Genomic DNA, 19,340 nt, shown 5'->3' with positions numbered 1-19,340 from the left:
TTTTCCCGTGGGGTAGAGTTTCGTCTTCCAAGACGTGGCAGGATGAGATGATCGAGTCCCCCAGTATCCTGCCGTGCAGCCCAGGAAGGGTTCAGGCAGCTGATAAGGTGAAAGGCAGCTTTTTCGCTGTGTAACTGAATTTGCCACATCCAAAGGCGAGCCTCCAGGAGGAAGTTCTTCTGCAGTCATGTGTCTTCTTGGAGGAGCTACAGGATGATGCAGAAGCTGGCATGTCTCTCTGTAATAAGAAGCTCTGTAAAGGTACCTGAGAATCAGGGAACCATTACTTGTCAGGTATATCTAAATTAGACATATAAAGTAAATTTGGACATATAGTTTATCCAATCAGTTACAGCTTACCAATGTTAGGAGAGGCAAGACGATTAGAAGGAATATTTTAGTCTCTGGTTTTCAACTGTGGTACTAAAATTTAGAGCATAATCCTAATCTGTGGAAGGCAAAACCAAGTTTTAACTTTGTAAATAATTTTGTGTTTCAAATTAAAATCATGGGGTTTTCTCTTAAGTCACAAAATTTGCCTGCCACAAGATTCATTCTGGTACACGAATGTAGAGGTGCAGCTTTAATATCTCAGTAAATCAGGATTGCTAGAAACCTTATTCTTTTAATAAAACTTGTTTTTAAGACAGGGAAGGAATTATGTGACCTCTGTCTCTGACCTTAGCCAAAATGGTGCCTTCCTTCATGTTGTAAGGTATTGGCTGACCATGTGTTGGTTTTAGAGCAGTTGTAATCTGGAATTTTAAGTTTTATAAATTTTAAAAACAAGCACATATATACACACAGGCATAAAACAAGCATACTGTGGCCATGTTATTTGCATATTTTCATCCATACAGAAGAAATACACAAGACTTTTTAACAGAAACAAAATTTTAAGGAAAGGGACTAACAAAACTCTTTCCCGGGAAACTGTTGAGGGAGGGGGCAAACAGCTATGTGTTGGACATGAATCCTAGATGGGAAGCATTGGCAAAGTTAGAGTGAGCATCCAAGAAAGGAACAAGTCAGGAAAACTCGAAGAGCCACCTGATGCAAGCTTGAAATCCAGACAGGTAGAGGAGCAAGTGGATTGATTGCCTGCTGGGAAAAGCAGGGAGCAGGGAGAAAGCCTAGGGACAGCGGGAGGAGAGGTGTAAAAACAGAATGCACAGGAACCTGGCCAGGTTAGCTCAGCCCCCGTTTTGACAAATTTTGAAGGTATTTGGGTAAGGAACTTGGACCTGGAAGTATCTACTCACAAGCCATTAGCAGGAGACTGGAAGACTATGAGAGTCCAGTCCAAAATAGCCTGGGATCAAAACAGTAGGAGGGCTGCGGCTTCCCTGTGCAGAACATCTCCCAAACATGGAGCCCAAAAGGTAGAGATTGTCTCTACCCCAGAACAGACCAGACACCTGCGGTGTCTTGGCAGGCAGACTGGAAGGCAAAGGGGGTCCTGCACCCCTTTAGAGGCTGTGGATTGAAATTGGGAAATTCACCAAGCAAGTCTGTCTGATGGCAGGGAACAGAGAGTAGTTTTCCCTGGCCACCTGGTAGCGGGAAAACTCAGTTCTTCTCAGATTCAGCATCAAATGTAAAGTTTAAATCCCGTCTAATGGGAATCTGCTACCACTAATGTCAATCAAACCAAATCAATAAATCCAAGTTTATTCTGAAAGTAGTATTTCTGGGTGGGCCCAGGGAAAGTGGAGGATACCACAACGGGGAACCACGAAGTGGGGTGTTTAATGCCCTCGGGGGTGGAGTCACTGATGGTGGGCTTTCTCAGGGGTGGAGTCCAGACTGAGGTAACAACAGACGAGGGGGCTTGGAGCAGAGCCTCCACCTGAACATTCCAGACTCTGTGTATATGGATGCCAGAGATTGCAGGGGCGCTTCTACCCAATCACACATAATTAAACGAGCAGATATATGAACATGAGAGTAACATTTGGGAAATTATTAATACGTTTCTATTTCAAATCAAAGGAAGAAAAAATGACTTGGACATTCAATACATCAACTCACAAGACATGGGTGAAAGCAGAGGTATTAATACCAGAAGGTCTGAAGATATTTAAGGTATAAAAGTAAGATTTTGTCACAATTTAAACTTTTTCTTCACTAATATGTAATTTATCATCGACTGTTAAATTTAAATTAGAAAAGTATACTTGTATCTTTGGGAATAATAATTAGATTTTCTTTTCTTTATATTGGGTTCTTAACAGGCCAAGTTCTGTGAATAGAGGAACTACCAGCCCAGTGGTCCTCAGCTTTCCTAATGCTATGAGACTTTAATACAGTTCCTCATGTTGTGGTTATCCCAGCCATAAAAATTTTTCATTATTCACTTCATAACTGTGATCTTGCTACAGTTATGAATTGTAATGCAAATATTTGTGTTTTCTGATGGTCTTAGGCAACTCTTGTGAAAAGGGTCATTTGACCCCAAAGGGTTGTAACCCACAGGTTGAGAACCACTGGGCTAGCAGGCCTATTCTTACACAAACCTTGTTCATTCTCTCTATATTCTTGACTTGTGCTTCCCAGCTCCCAGCATTGCCCCAGGCAAGCACTTTTCTTCATGATGCAGATATTTTGTTTCAGATATTTCTACTGAAACTCAGGTGATGAAGTTACTATCTATACCATTGTACACCTGAAACACATGGAAGACTTGGTGGATGATCGCTTTAAAGAGCGGACTTGAGACCTTTGCTATTTATAGACTATAAGCCAATGTTAGCTTGTGAGTAGAAATAAAAGGCTGACTATGTATGACTTACAAAACTAGCATCATTGTTTCATGGTCTTACTGTGTTTAAACACCTCCCCCCAAATACTGAGGATAACCATGTGGACCATGTAGAAATCCATATGCCCTAACCCTGGCATTTTTAAAGCACAGGATTTATCAATTGAAGTCTTATAAATTGAACTTTCTATTACACTCTTTAGGATTAACGTCTTGACACTAGTGTGCCATTATATAAGCTGATGTTTACAACCACTGAAGGACATATTCAGTACGTGTACTTTTCTACAACGTGAAATTAGCCTTGTGATTTGGCAAAAACATAAAGCAAAATTTAAAGACAGTACATTTTGGAGTTATAAGTTTTTATGTGCATAAGAGATGGAATTAAAATATGAATACAGAATGGCAGAGGGTGGAGATCAAAGTTTAAACTCATCAATTTTGAGGCCCCAAATGAATCATATATCAGATCTCCTGATGCTCTGAAAAGACATAACTGCTGGCCAGTAGTGTATGTACACATGCACTATTGATTATGAGAGAATGATGTAACTGCATGCATACTTTTCTCCTAACACAGGATTTGAATTGAATATTATCTTCTGAAGCAAAACTTTAATAAATGTATTTGCCTTCTGATATTTGATCCAAAGTATTTTTTAAACAAGAAATATGTACTTCTTTTGTCCTTGAAAAGATAAAATCTGCACAGAACCCTTAACCTGAGTAAGGCTAAAAGGGGTCAATCTTTGCTACCAGTATTTTGACAGATCTTTTGTATGATGTTTAGTGATGTTTTATTGAACTAGTAACAGAGATGTTCTCTAGAGTAATAGAGAGATTCTCTTTTGTTGTGTGACTTTTTCTGGTGAGAAACACCTACTTTTCCCAGAAAGTGTGCCAATGACAGGACAGCAGAGTAAGAATTCCATCAATGAAAACATGTCGAATCAGTAGCTATGGGATAGATTAGAGGAGTGTGGAGGACAGTCATCTCACAGAAGTAAGGCTATGTTGCAGCAGGCCGTTTGTTGGTTTCTGGCCACCCAGACAGCTTAGCCCTGAAATAATCACACAAAAACTGTATTAACTAAATCACTGCTTGGCTCATTAATTCTAGCTTCTTATTGGATAACTCTTATATTAATTTAACCCATTTCTATTAATCTGTATCATCACGTTGCTGTGGCTTACCAGATAAAATTCCCAGCATTTGTCTCCAGTGGCTCCATGGCTTCTCTCTGACTCTCCATTCTTTCTCCCAGCATTCAGCTTAGTTTTCCCTGCATTCCTCCATTTTTTGCCCTATCAGGCCAAGCTAGTTTTCTTTATTAACTAACCAATTGTATTCACATCATACAAAAGGGAATCCCACATCAATGCTATATCAAAGGCAGCCTGTTGTACCACTAAACGCCAAAACTTGTGTGATAATTCATACAAGTTTGATTTCTAGGTCCAATGCAAATGGCAGGCAGATGGACAAGTCAGTTTCTGACTTGTAGAAACTTTCTTATTTGTAGCAACTCTGTAGGTGGAAGAGCCTCTTCTGCTAGCAGCTGGTCACCAGTTTAATAAACTCATGGGAAGAAGGTTTTATAATCTAGTGAATCTTGTGTCAGCCCTTCTAGCTTGTGGGGTTTACTTCCCGAGCCTTTTGAGCACCCTCTTCCTCCCTCCAAAGGAGAATGCTTCAGATCCTAAGATATTGCTGCATAGACTATCGAAACCTGTGAGTGTCCTGAACACTTGAAATGGAGCTGATGTGATTCCGAAATCGGATTCTCATCTGGTTTCAATCCACTAATATTACTCATAAGTAGCTTGTGGCTACTGAATTGGACAGAAGGAAACCGGTTGCCATCTAGTGAACTCTTTCTGTTCCATCCTTCTGCAATTCCTTAACTGTTATTCTTGGTAGGACCTCAAGGACTCCTAATGCATTGACATTGTCCTGCATTTGGCTGGCAGTGAAAGACTGGGTCACTTCCTAACGTTGTGCATCTCCAGAAAAGCCAGGAAATCAGTTGGACAATATAGAATTCATTCCCTTTAATTGGTGATACTTTGCTTATTGAAAAACTAGCTCCTTTTTGTGGGTTTTTTAAAAAATAATGTTGGTTCTTTTCAAATATTTACTCTTATACTACACTTCTTTACCCTTTCCTGATATTTTCATTTAGGTTTTAATGCATGAATTTTTAGTAGTTTACAAAACAGACACAGTTATAGCTACATGGAATTAATGACAATATTTTTCTTTTTTTGTAAATAAAAGAAAGAAGACTGTAAAAATGATACTTGAATAATGAGTTGCAGTAAAAGGACATCCTCATGGTTACATGGATATTTGGTTCTTCTTGATTGACTTCCCAGAAAACTTCATGAAACCCATGTGCTTATCACTCTCAGGAATAGAGAACAGATTTGTCAAACAGAAATCAGATTTTGCCATCAGATGCATTGGTTGTGTTTTAAACAGGTGTTTCCTCAGTGGCTTATCTTTGTGACCCTTCTTTAGTTTTTTTCCTATTTTTTTTTTGTATAATAAGACCATGCATTCACCTATTCATCATTTTTCCCATAAAGGTTGTTTTTGAAGGCACAGTTTTGAGACAGAGAAGTTTTATTGGGCTTGGTCAGTTGTTGGTTTACACCTGTGGCCAGACCCACTCACAGCAGCTTTGTTCTGTCGACGAATACACTTGTGCCAGTGGCCAGTGCCTTACCCATTCTTCAGTTTGCGATTCTGGGACGGGCTGCTCCAGTGGGCATGATGAAGAATCATTCAGGAATACAACCCCAGAGGTTTCTGGTAAGTCGACTCCCACTGGGATTGTTTTCCTGCTGTCATTCGTGATGCGGAAAGGAAATAGCCTTTACTATACTGGGGTACAAGCTAATTTCTTTGAGTTAAAATGAAAGTGCTTTCTCACTCTGAAACTATTAGCATTGCTCCCTTGTTGGCGTCTCTGTTAATTTAATGCTTGGTGTCTGCTGCTAAAGTTACTAAATGTCCATCTTTGTTTTTCAAATAAATTGTTAGGATTAGTGTGGTGTGTGTTTTCATGTGTTGGGTGTGAGTGTATGGGTGTGCATGTGTGCATCCACATACGTATGTATACTTTGATTAAAGAACAAAAGGATTGAGAAAGAGCTTGGTATCTTTATTTAGAGATATATTACATATTGATAACTTTTGTTAAATGCATTGTGTGTTCCCATCTCAGTAATTATTTTGGAAGCTGGGAAGGGAGAATAAAGAGAATGTGGGTTGCCATTACCCCCTCCCCCAAACCCAGACATGGTGACTGTAGACGTTCCTTCCAGCCATCTATGGTCTTAAAGAAGGCCAAACTTGGCCAACACCTTCCCTCTGGGCCTTGTATGAAGTGTCTCTGAGGAGAGCAATGAGGGAAGATTCTGTAATGATTCAAGCACCACACTCCCATGGAAATGGAATTTGCTTTAGAATGCAAGCAGTGGCTCCCATGTGAAGTAAGTTAGTATCTAACTCCATGAATTGTTTGCAGAAACCATGAGCTTCCATGAATCTGTTTACTGTGTCACAAATAAAGGGTTTTTTAAAAAATTAAAAATTTTGGCATTTGTTTTCCTTTAAGGTTTTATTTTGTAAGATATTATTATGTGGGGGGGGGAAATACTGCAATAAGATCAATTCCACTCTGTAATGAAAAGATCTTTTATACAACATGCTTTTCTTGATGGTCCAGTGAAGACTTTATTAAAGTCATTGGGGACACTGGGAGAAGAAAATGGGCAAACAAAAGAATACTCCCAGGTGGGCCTGATTATAAACAGAAGTTCAATTAGCCGTTCCAGCCATATAATCTTTTAACCAGTGTGATTTCAGTGGGCTTCACACTTGCTTTTCTTTTGCTTTCAAAGAGAATAAGGAGAATTTATTTTCTCTAATGTATATGAAATTCATTTCATCATGTTTTATTTAAACATTTTATAGAAAGCTTACTTTATTTTTGGGGGGGACATTCACATTTACAAAAGTTTCTATTATTTTTAATTTCAAAGACTGAGATAAATATGTTCCTTTTTAATTGTTCATTTGGAAGTTTATCTTCTATTTATTTTCCTTTTGGTAAATGCTTCTTTGACAACTCCCTCCCCACTTTAAGCGGGCTCCTACATCAAATGAATCCCTGAACCATTTGCTGATATTTTACTATTAATTTTGTACAATTTTTATTGAAATGTCATGAATGACTCATCTGTCATTTTTCTAATGCAATCAATCTCAGAACTATTCTGTCAGTTCCTTTGGGTGAATGGAAAGACAGCTTATTTGTGCCTATCAACAAACTTTACTGTTTACTTGCCTTAATTTTTCACTATCCCCTGGGAAGACAAGGAGTGATAGAATAAAACTAACTATCAGAGTGTCCCCTCTGCAGCTGTGTGAGACAGGATGAAGAATCTGTTCCCTGTGACATGGTTTCCTGGTCAGTTTCAGGAGACCAACCCAACATCTGAAACCTTCTGAAATCACGAGTCAAACTAACACTTCCTTTTATTTTCATCAGTCATTTTATCGTAGTGATAATAGAATTAATCCAATTGCGCTGCTCGGGGGAACCCTATTTACAATGACTTAGTAGCATCGTTATAAGTTCAGTGTTCTCTTCAGAAAAGCATTATATATTTGTACACATAGACGTATGTCCTTATAAAATAAGAGGTTATACTGAATTTTTAAAATACAATTGAAACATTTTACACATATTTTAGGTTTCTGTTTTGCAAGACCGAGTTTTAATTCAGATTTTACAAATAAAATTTCAAATTTGTAGCTGAAGTAAAATGTCTTTATATGTTTTTAAACTTTTACAAACATTTTCTTTTTCTTCTTTTTTAAATTTATTTTGTGCGTGTGTGGTGTTTAGTACATATGTTCATGTAGAAGGAATAACAAGAGGTTGAAGTCTGGTGCCTCCCTCAATTGCTGTATTCCCTATGAGACATCTCTTGGTGAACCCATATCTCAGTTTGGTTGGACTAGCTGGTCAACAACCTCAAGGGTCCTCCTGCCTTCACCTTCCCAGCCTTGGATTATAGGTGCACACTGCCCCACCTAATTTTGTACATGATGCTGGGTTCTGAATGCAAGTCCTTAAGCAAACACATTATTTTTTACTGTGCCATATACCTCAGCTTAGTGTATGTAATTTGAACAGTTGCAGAAATATTTATGATACCACAGAGACTTGATAAATGCTAATTTATGGGGTTTTCCACATGCTAATCTATGCACAGTGTGCCTTTCTTGAAAGACCATCCTCACATAGATGCTCTTTAAAGCTATTGTTTTCAGCTGCTCTTTTTAGTGAAAATATAGATTAAGATTGTACTCAGCAGATTGTCAAAAGCAGGTGAATGGCAAGTGCCACTAAGTTTCCTGGTATTTTGCTTTTTTGTGTCATGTACTCTGTGGACTTAAAAAGCAAATTTACCATGGCCCTGGTTCAAAGAGACAAAACTTTGGGCCCTATACCAACACTACAGAACCAAATACTACATTGAAACATGGTCTCCAATAATTCATCTGCATCTTAAGCTTTGTGAACCACTTTGACAAAGATGTTTCTGAAAATGAAGACAGCTTAGGGAAGAAACAGATGGCATATTAAAACTCATTATAAACTAAAGGTAAAGGACTCCATGACCTCCCGCAATAGAGACCCACAACCCTCATAATTTCACTTAAAAACACCATCATAATACCAAAGTAGAGATTTTGTTATTTTTTATAATTTTGTATAAATAAACACAGTTAATATTCAAATATATCTGTTTCCGCATGTTCATTAAAATTTTCTGCATAATAGCAAAAATAAAACAACTTTATCCACTGCCAGGGGAACAAAGACTGAAAGTAATGAGAGATTTATGTAAAATTTATTGAGGAATCAAAACAAAGGAAGAGCTAGTATGCGTAACAAGAATGATTCTAGAGCGGGTTCTGCTTAAGAATGTACGTTCTGTGTGATTGTACCTGTGTATGCAATGGAAAAATGTCAAGCTCAGAGAAAGAGGAAGACAGGGTTTACAAGAGGTGAGGACAAGGACAAGGTGATCCAATTAGAGAATGGTCGCTACAACTAATGATTATGAAGATGTAAAATTCACTAAAGCAATGAAGAGTAGATTTAAATGTTCCTATCACTCATAGAATATCACAAATGATGTGTTACCTACCTTTCTTGTTGTAAGCACTTTGTAATACATACATGTAGCAATCACTGTGTTGCACATCTCTAAATTCTTAAATTTATTCAATTATGCATCCATACACTTGGCATGCATATTTAACTATAGTATCGTATGGGCAAAAGAAAAGATTTTTTTTCGAGACAGGGTTTCTCTGTAGGTTTGGAGCCTGTTCTGGAACTAGCTCTTGTAGACCAGGCTGACCTCAAACTCACAGTGATCGGCCTGCCTCTACTATTTTGACAGCTAAGAAAAAAATCTGAATCATTTATCTTTTTTCCTCCCCTTATCTCCTCTCCCTTTTGTTCTTCCCCTACTCTTTCCCTTTCTCCCTGTTTCTTTACCTTCTTATTTTCTTCTTTTCTACTTCATTATACTTTTATGTTCTCTTCCATTTTTATTGAGTAATTTAAACATTTATAACAAAGTTATTGAAATTTGTGTATCAAGAATATTCTAAGATAGTCGCTATATTCCTAAGCATCTGTCACATAAAACGTACCAAATTTTGAGGCACAATGCAGCACAGATGCATGTGCTAAACATGCATGCTAAATAACATGAAGTAAATCAATTTTACATGATTCTACTTTGATGAGTGAGATTTATAGACTTGTGAAATACTGGATACTGAGATACCCCTATGAGTAAGACGTCTACTGTACTCAATTGTATGTGAGTTACTGAGCTTTGGTCCTTGTGGGATTCATAAATATCAACTTCATGTTTATGATATGCCCATATTAGAACCTAATATATAGTCACTAAATAAGATGTCTGTATTAGCTCCCATACAAGATTTCTTTGTATATCATTAAGAACTGAAGTAAAAGATTCATAAAAATTTTATATTTGAACCACATTCTTATCAATTCTTTTTCTCGTGCCTTTATTATACTATAGTGAACCACTTAAGAAAAAGTATTATCAGCATATGAAAACATTACTCCAACAAACTAACTGGGAGAGAAATTTCTTTGAAACTGTGAAGAGTGTCACGCCCTCCATTTATTTTATTGTTATTATTATTATTATTAAAAAATTTCCGCCTCCTCCCTACCTCTCATTTCCCTCCCTCTTCCACCACTCTCCTCCTCCTCCCTCTCCAATCCAAAGAGCAGTCAGGGTTCCCTGCCTTGTGGGAAGTCCAAGGTCCTCCCCCCTCCATCCAGGTCCAGGAAGGTGCGGTGCGCAACCAAACAGACTAGGCTCCCGAAAAGCCAGTACATGCAGTAGGATCAAAAGCCAGTGCCATTGTCCTTGACTTCTCAGTCAGCACTCATTGACAGCCACATTCAGAGAGTCGGGTTTGATCCCATGCTCTTTCAGTCCCAGTCCAGCTGGCCTTGGTGAGCTCCCATTAGATCAGTCCTACCATCTCAGTGAGTGACACACCCCTCGCGGTCCTGAATTCCTTGCTCATGTTCTCCCTCCTTCTGCTCCTCTTTTGGGCCTTGGGAGTTCAATCCAGTGCTCCAAGTAGTAAAAGACACCCCCTAATTGCAGCAAGGAAGGTGACCAAATAGGCAAAATTATGCTTACAATTAATGTACTTTATTTATGGCAGAGATATATCATTTTAATTTTACAAATGTATAGCATTTAGCACACTTAGCATGCTAAGATGTCATTATATCATTGACCTTGCTTTCTTCTGATATTTATTACTTCACCTGAAACTTTTTGAAATATGTAGGGGAACCATTATTAATGAAAAATGCCAATATAATGAAGTAAAATTGGTTTTTACACTATACAACAACTAAGGTTGAAAATAATTGTTTTTAAAACACCATTCCTTGTAAATGTACTATAACAAATGTCATCAATAAAATCACCCGAGTGGTTTACTATGTTTTCACAGAGATTACAACATCCTTTTTCTTTCCCAAATCTTTCTGGTGATAGAGTCTAAAAAAAAATAGCTTTAATTTCCGAAGCATGGTGAATGTTTACTGTTCTGCACAAAACATAATAATTGATATTTATTTTTATTTGTGCATTTGTTTTATTTGTGTGTGGTATATGTATATGTGTGTGCGTCTGTGCCTGCGGATGCTTGGGTATGTGTGGTATGTTTTCCTCTGTTGCTGTATGCCTTGTTTCCTTGTTTTGTTTGTCTAAAAACTTAATTCAAGAGAAACTGTTTTTGACCTCCAGATGGAATCTGGTAGACATGTTGTTGAGGTGCTCTGGCTTCTTCTATGAGCATCCTAATGATGTTAAAACACAATACACTACTCTTCTCGAGTGTAGTGCCTCTAATATGAACCTGGGACTCACTGAGTAAGGTCAGACTGGACAGACAGCTCCATGGATCTTCCAGCCGACTAGGACAGGACTTGCAGAGGCACACTGCCTTGCCTGCCTTTTCATCTGTGCTGGATTCCAAACTAAAGCCCTCATGCTTTATGAGAAGCACATTCCCCACTGAGCCATTTCCCTAGTCCAACTTTTTAACTGATAAAAAATTTGGATAATAAAAGACCTGATTCCAAATTTTGTTCTGTAGACAGTTACAACATTTATAAAACTTATTGTCATTTTTACCATAAAAAGTTTTGCACCTTTTTATCTGCTCAAAGGTTTGGGGATTCAGAGATCTTGTGACACCCTCCATTTTCACACATTGGCTTGCAGGTAATTAGTACGATGGCATCAGTAGCAGCCAGCTGCTACAATGAGAAGGATTATGTATATGGACTTTCTTCCTTTGGGCAACAGTATGTAACTGATAGCCCCTAATGGTAAGACTGAGCATTTTACCCAGTTAGGGAAAGCAAGAGGAAAATGAGTGGCCTGAGTTATTGTGCTCAGACAGCAAGGATAAAATTGGAGCCAAATCGGATGAAGCCAGAAAGGTTGCCACTGTATGGGATAGGATTTTTGTTTTAGGGGAAATATCTCTGCAAATTGGGAGATGCCTTAGGAATAAGTGGGAAGGTTAACGTCACAGCCAAGACTTTACAACTTTAAAGAACATTTTGAAGATCAAGTATATACTTTATATCTTATTTTACACTTCATTTCCTGACTTAGAAGAGATGTGAAGTGGCCTAAACTAGCCAAGCTCACAAAGAATGACCAAAGAATATTTTATGTATGGCCAAGGAGAGACAGCCATAGCTAATTTATAGGTCTGCATGGCTGTGACAATAGCACAATAGACTCCCTGTGAGAGGGGTTACTTCTTATTCATAACTACACCTTCTAAACTGTCTCTTCAGAGTCCATGAAAGGAAAGAATAATCAAGAGGAATCAGTTTCAGGTGTTGGGGGAGTGAACTATGCTCCCTTGTAGGTTAGTTCATGTAAAGATTTTTGTTTTTATTTTTTAATGTCTTTGTAGTTGCTTTGTCTTTATTTAGGGAGAATTTCATTAAAAAGCAAAAATATCTGCTCATAAAGACAAACCTGCGTTTACCTTTCCATGCTTCCTTTTCCATACATTACAGTAAGTCATCTCACCTGGGACTTTGAGTCTGGTTTCTGTGGCTGGGAACCATTTTCCATAGAAGACTCCCACTGGGAGGTCGTGGACGGGCTGAGCGTTGAAGAACACCCATTTCCCGGGGCTGGCGACAAAAACCGCGGTAAGACGTCCTCTTTTAAAGGTGTTTTCATGCATGTTGAGATGCTGATGCTGCGTGCTTTCATTTCTAACCACATACTAAATGAAGCGTTGTTCTTCTTGTCTTAAACCCTGAGACCCAATTAATAATTAATAACTAATTGGGTGTCCTGAAAAAAAGCATGCTTGTGTCAACCATCAATTTTATGGTTGCATTTAGCAAATGTTGTAGTGATGATGTGAAGAGGGAGATAGCACTTCTGATGGACTGTGCAACAGGCTTGCTTTCTTGCTTTAAGCATTCTAAGTCTTGCAAAACAGAAAAAAAATAGTCTCATCTTCTATCTGGAAACAGAGAACAAGGATTCAGCACTATAAAACCTGAAAATCCTCTAAACTATACACTACAAGATGTCATTATAGCTTTTGCATATCCTCATAAAGCCAGGGAACCATAACTACCTGCAGTGCTCTGAAAATGCTCTGTGACACTCTCAGCCACACATAGCAGCCTTGCTCTCTAGTTTTTTGCTTTGTTTACATTTCAATTTCATGGCACACACACCCAATATTGCATTAACTTTGTCATCACACAGTTGGAGGTCAAGATCACTTTCATTATCTAAACATTTATAGAAAATGTTCCAACCAGGGAAACATCTTGAAGGGGGATGGGAGCTTTGTTAGGATTTCTGTTTGAGAGATGCGTATTATTAGACATGGCAGAAGAGGAGAGGAGAGAGTACTTAGGACTTTGAAAATTTCCTCACTGGGAATTATCCTGCTTCTCCCTTGAGACCTATAAAGAAGTATGCCAAACACAAATCTTAGCAGAATTTTCAATTACAGTCTTTGGAACATGGGGTTGGTGGAGCACTGGAAGTGATCAGGGAGGAAGATTGTGGGTTACAAATAAACAGTCTTAAACAGTTAACAGTATTAAACAAGCTTATTGTTGACTGGTACAGTAAGTTCTTGACATTTTGCTTGTTGAGCTAAGTAAGCTGTAGCGTCACCTTTAATATTCTGTGCTACAGTGACTTAAGCTTAAAGTAGATGTAAGTATCAATTTTCTTTGTACACTGATATACATTGTTCCTTTTTCTGTACCCAGGCCAATCATTAAGCCAATAGCATGGATCACAGTAGGTGCATGTGGTAGATGCTGTGGTCCCAGTGGCTGAGGTAGTCAGAATCTGATAGCTAAAGCCAGAAAGCATACATACACATACACACACACACACACACACACACACACACACACACACACACACATATATATATATATGAATGTTATGATAACACTAATGGAGGATCTGGGTACTAGTGTCATTGCATCGTGATAGTGGCATTAAAATGAATCTCTCTCTCTCTCTCTCTCTCTCTCTCTCTCTCTCTCTGTGTGTGTGTGTGTGTGTGTGTGTGTGTGTGTGTGTGAGAGAGAGAGAGAGAGAGAGAGAGAGAGAGAGAGATGCATTTGTATAGATCAGAGATTGGAGGACAGTTTTTTGGAATCAGTTCTTTCCTTGTACCATGTGGGTCCCAGGAATTCTACTCAGGTCTTGCAGAAAATTCCAGTTCAATTACCCACTGAGTCACCTAACTGTATCAGTATGAGAAAGAAGACAAAGAAATGGAAGTTTTCATGGGAACAGGGTGGATTCCCATTACAATGCCACAGTGTTCTAATCCAGTTTGATTTTGAGGCTTTCCATTTGTAAGTTACAGCCTTTAAAACTAATCTCCAGTGTTTCCTCACACACGTGCACAGAACTATGTACAGTTTTACAAGAAAGCAGAGTGGCTCAAGGCTAGAGTATGTGGATATTTATGTTTGTTTTAATAGTGGACTACTAATTTTCCTTTTCTTCTCTTTCCTTGGTTTCTCTTTGTCCATTAATAGCCGTTCTGTTAAAGCATGCTAACAGGAAGCTCATAGGTCATCTCCTACCTTTCTGTCTGTTCACAGAATCATGCACAGGTCACAGTTGTTTGCTTAGTGTTTATGTGCATTTAGCTCACAGACATTCTAATACACTATTAAACTGTTATTAAGCATTTGTGATTTTGTGTGAAATTACTTTTGAAATATAGTAAAGTACAGTCTTTTTAGCAAAGAGAATATTGAGTTTTAAAACTTAGGCACAGTTCTGTAACCATCAAACAAATCAAGATATAGAATGATTCCTCTCCCCTAGATGAGGTTTTGTAGTTGATACTGCTCCCTTACCCAGCAACAGGCACCTGTTGAGACTTTGTTGAAGTTAGCTCAATTCAGGAAATAACCATGCTAGCTAAAATTAAAACAATTATATTTTTATTTATTACAAGGGGAAAACGCAAGCTCAGCTGTGCTACGAGGGAACCACAGGGAGAAAGAGCACCTGAGCCATGCACTGTTTTTTCTCTGGGTTACAGAAAGCCACACCTTATCTTGGTCCCACCTCTTAACGATAATTGGCTGACAAAGATTCCCCATCACCTCCCCCTTTTGTCTAAATAAGAATTCCAAGGGCTAGTTGCTCTTGTACCAACTGTTCTAAAACCTGCACCTTTTCTTCTGTTAGAGGCTACTGTTTAACCCAAATTGATTTCTCAGTTAACCATTTGAAAGGCAGGGCTGTAAGTACCTCTGAAGGTTTGTCAATTGCTTTGTGTTCTTGTACAGCCTGAATGACTGGTGACCTTTGCCTATAATGTCTTCCAATATCCTCCCCAGAAATATAAGTTTTGGGGGCTGCAGTAATGTTAATCTAGATATTCCATTGCTGTAATGGGTCACAACCCCACAAATTCACTGCAATATTAGCTACATATGACCTCAGCCTTCCTCTCTTTCCTTCTGGCCCTATGCATTCAACCCATCTCATGCTTTGTTTCACTTGATTTAGGGTTCCAATTCCTAGGAACCAAATGTTTTCCTCTTGAAGAGGCCAATTCAAATGCCAAGAATCTGGAGTAAGGATACTTATTTCCGCACCCATATCTAGTAAGCCTTCAATAAAATGCCATTTATACATACTCTTAGCTTTGGTCTCTGATCATTATAGAAGTCTTCCAGAACATATTTTTCCTATGTCCTACTGAAATTTTTGATTCATCCTTCACATCTATTCCATCATCCAGACCAGTATGGTTTTTTTACATTAGGCACTGGATTTTTTTTTTTTAATTTCCTTGGTGAGACATGTTCTCCACAGTAACTGGGAGGTACAGTACCAGGTTTATCATGGGAGCCTTTGACAGGCCCCCACAAGGAGTTTCCTGATGGTATCTGGTTGCCTTGTCTGTCTTTTGTTGACCTATATATATATTTTTTTGATCCAATATCGGCCTTTGCCACACCTCCTATATATACCTGAAGGCTGAGTCCTCCTATTCTTTCCATTCCCAGGGAGACATTATTCCTAGGAATTCCTTGTCTACAATCCATTTTCATATGTCCCATTCTACCACAATTAAAACATTTGGTATTTTGATGTCTCCTCATACCACTGAAATTTGCTTCTCCTACCCAAGCCTCAGCACTCAAACGTCTCAATAGTCATTGTATGCAAAATCCATTTATCCATTGGTGCTGATCTGACCTTTAAAGACCCAAGGATCGTATTACATTCTAAGTTGACATTCTCAAAAGTCAAAGATTCAATTTGTACATGTCTAGATTCTGGGTCTGTTACCCCTATCTGTACACCTTTAGTTAATCTTTGTAAAAAGTCACTAAAGGGTTCTCTCCAACCCTGTTTAACCCTAAATAGATGATTCAACTCTATTTCCTAGTTCCTGAATCCTGTCCCAAGTGTTTAAAGATGTTCTGCTACATGAGGACAAGGTATGTTCATCATAAAGTCTGATCCTGAGGATCAGAGTAATGACCCTCACCCAGAATTTGATCTTGGAAAATCTCAAGCCCTTTTTCTTTTTCCTGTTGCTCTAAAATTTTTGCTTCTTCTCTCTAGTATCACCTTCAAAGCAACTGAGGTCCATTTTCTAGGACCATTGAGATTAACTGAATCCAATCTTGTGGTGTTGCCTTGCTGCTTGAAACTCACTTTTTGACCATTTCCCTAACAAAGGATGAATGTATTCCATAAGATATGATTAACTGAATCCAATCTTGTGGCTTTGCCTTGTTGCTTGAAGCTCACCTTTTGACCATTTCCCTAACAAAGAACCAATGTATTCTATAAGATACAATTACTTATTTACTGTCTTTTAGATCAGTCATATGTATGAGTTCCCATGTATATTTTTGACTATCCTAGGGTATTTGGTGCCAGATGCTCTTTCTGATGATATCACTGGAATTGCATGTAGAACTCTGGGTAAACTATCCTGGAGTTTGGTAATACTGATGAGGCTTCATTTTGTCATTGTATCTTTTGTACCTGGTCATCAAATTTGATAAATTCCTCAGTCTTTTCAAATCTTTTACCATTCTTTTTGTAAAGTCTGAATCTCGTGTCTTGTGTTCTATTCTAATGCCTCATTGAGGATTCTAAGGTGTGAAGTCTGTCCAGTAAAGATAACATCTCATCCTCAGACATAATTTTTATGGCATGCATATTACCTTCCTGGAGAGACATTCTATCAGTCAATCTATCATAGCCATTTGATAGAGTCTGATTAATGCATTCAACAGTATTAATTCTCTCAGACAATGTCTCAGCACCCTCTGTCATTGACTGGGTTTTGTTTGTCAAATTGATTGTATCCTTCTCCAGAGTGCTGAATTTCCCTTTTTAGTTTATCATTATCAGTCTGTAAAGACTGTATCATTTCTAAAAGTGACTCATTCTTGGCCCTATTATCAAACCATGTTTTTAAGAAGAAAATATGAAGGAGAAAGCTAATCCCCAGAATCAAATAGAGGGATGTAAGAAGGAAATTATATAAACCTTGCATAACAGCATACAGGGTATGAGTGAAAAATTATCAAATTCTTGGATTGTTAAATTGTTCATCATCTTGCCCTTTTATATTATAAATCTTACCTGTCGTTGAGTTTGAACTTGAGTAGGTGCTATAACCAAAACCTGCCAGTAGGTGTCGCGGCACACTTGTACCCATGTGGCCAGAATGAATCTGAATTTAGCATTAAATACTGAAAGATATTCTCAAATTAAAAACAATTTTTCAGTGTAAATCACGGACTGTGTGCTCCGTGGAAGTCCCTGACTGGTCAGCAGCCACACGAGTACCAAGAGAGCAAGAAGGCAATGCCAATCAGAAACACCTGGGGAAGCCTGTATCCCACCTGTGCTTCTGCAAGCGCCAGAAAAACTGGACCCAGAAGCCAGCAGCACATCGTTAGTGGCCAAGGTGCCTGACGATTTGGAGCAGCTTTGAGACATTTGAGGAGAAATTATGAAGGACTCTGTCTATTGGTTACTCAAAGCCGCTACGCGAGAATTCTATACCAAAATCTTGACGGTGGCTGGCTAGACCTGCTGGAGATGCGAGCACCACGATTCGACGCCAACTGTCGAAGTTAGCTCAATTCAGGAAATAACCAGGCTACCTAGAAGACAGAAGTATTATATTTTTATTTGTTATAAAGGAAAAGCTCATGAAATAGGAACAAAAAGTCCAAGCTCAGCTGTGCTGTGAGGGAACCATAGAGAAAGAGCACCTGGGCCATGTGTTGTTGTTCTCCCGGTCCCAGAAAGCCACACCCTAACTTGGTCCCACCTCTTTAAGATAATTGAGTGGCAAAGATTCCCCATCTTTGTCTCAAATCCATTGTCTGTTTAAAGAGTGGCAAGTAGCTAAGTCATCTACTATATAGACTCTGAATTCTGACCCCCTTAAATTAGCACCATGGAGTTGAAATTTGTTCACGCTAATAATTGCAGTGATTTTTCTCCTTTTTGACTCTTGAGCAATATTTTGTTTGGTGGACTAACCACATTTTATTTATTCACTTATCAAGTGAAGAGACTTGTACTGTACGGGTCTCAGTTCTGACTGGTAAACATTTTCTCTTATCCTGTATGTTCTGCCAAATACTTGTAAGATTTTTCATGTTAGTTGGTTAGGGACTCCCACTATTCTGGGTTCTTTGTCACCTGTATGAAATAAATGCTATACAATCCGTTTTTATGTACTTATTCTCGCGGGGTTTTCTCTACCAATGCACAGGTCAGAAATCAGAATCTCAGAGACAGTAGCTATATAGACTCAGACCCTCTGAAATAGTGATAATCGCCGTTAACTGCTGATTCATCCCTTTCTACCCCATTGGATGTGTTTATTCTCATAGAGGTTTCTCCATCAGTGCATAGGTCAATACACCAGAAATGTTTTAAAATTTAAACCCTGAACTCAAGGACTTTAGCAATTACATTTTCCCTAAAGATCTAATATTATTCTCTCTGCAAATAATGACAATTCTATTTTTCTTTCCTGATTTTAACCTTCTGTGAACACAAGTGTGTGTGCATGTGTGCATGTGTGCATGTGTGTATGCATGCTTGTGTAGAGTTTTTAACTGTCCATGTTCTTCATCAGCATGGGATAAAGCCTGGGATTGCTGAATGGGAGCAGTGGTATCTGCTGGGCTTGTTTTAGTCTTATCTCCAGGGATATATCAAAAATTCAACCTAGAGTGCCATGTTTGCTCAATCCAGTTGTCTGTAACATTCATTTTGGCTCATAGTATATATATATATATATATATATATATATATATATATATTTAAAAGTCATGAACATGAGCTGAAATTTGTCAGTTGCGTTTTTTTCACTTACTTCAGCATTATA

General features: G+C 38.3%; 1 protein-coding gene across 3 annotated transcripts in view; it reads left to right on the top strand.

Moving 5' to 3' along the window:
- Positions 1-19,340, top strand: part of Malrd1 (MAM and LDL receptor class A domain containing 1) — a 614,092-nt gene that overhangs the window by 90,889 nt on the left and 503,863 nt on the right. For all 3 annotated transcript variants that reach the window (XM_087896346.1, XM_087896345.1, XM_087896344.1), the window contains 3 exons: positions 1,993-2,085; positions 5,354-5,579; positions 12,463-12,600. In XM_087896346.1, the coding sequence (XP_087752472.1) occupies positions 1,993-2,085; positions 5,354-5,579; positions 12,463-12,600 (457 nt within the window). The remainder of the gene's footprint in view (positions 1-1,992; positions 2,086-5,353; positions 5,580-12,462; positions 12,601-19,340) is intronic.

This window comes from Myodes glareolus, chromosome 14, assembly GCF_982192425.1.
Source record: "Myodes glareolus chromosome 14, mMyoGla1.1, whole genome shotgun sequence".
In the NCBI taxonomy this organism is placed as follows: Eukaryota; Metazoa; Chordata; class Mammalia; order Rodentia; family Cricetidae; genus Myodes; species Myodes glareolus.
Note: the sequence above shows the minus strand (reverse complement) of the source record. Positions and strands in the feature narration are given on the sequence as shown.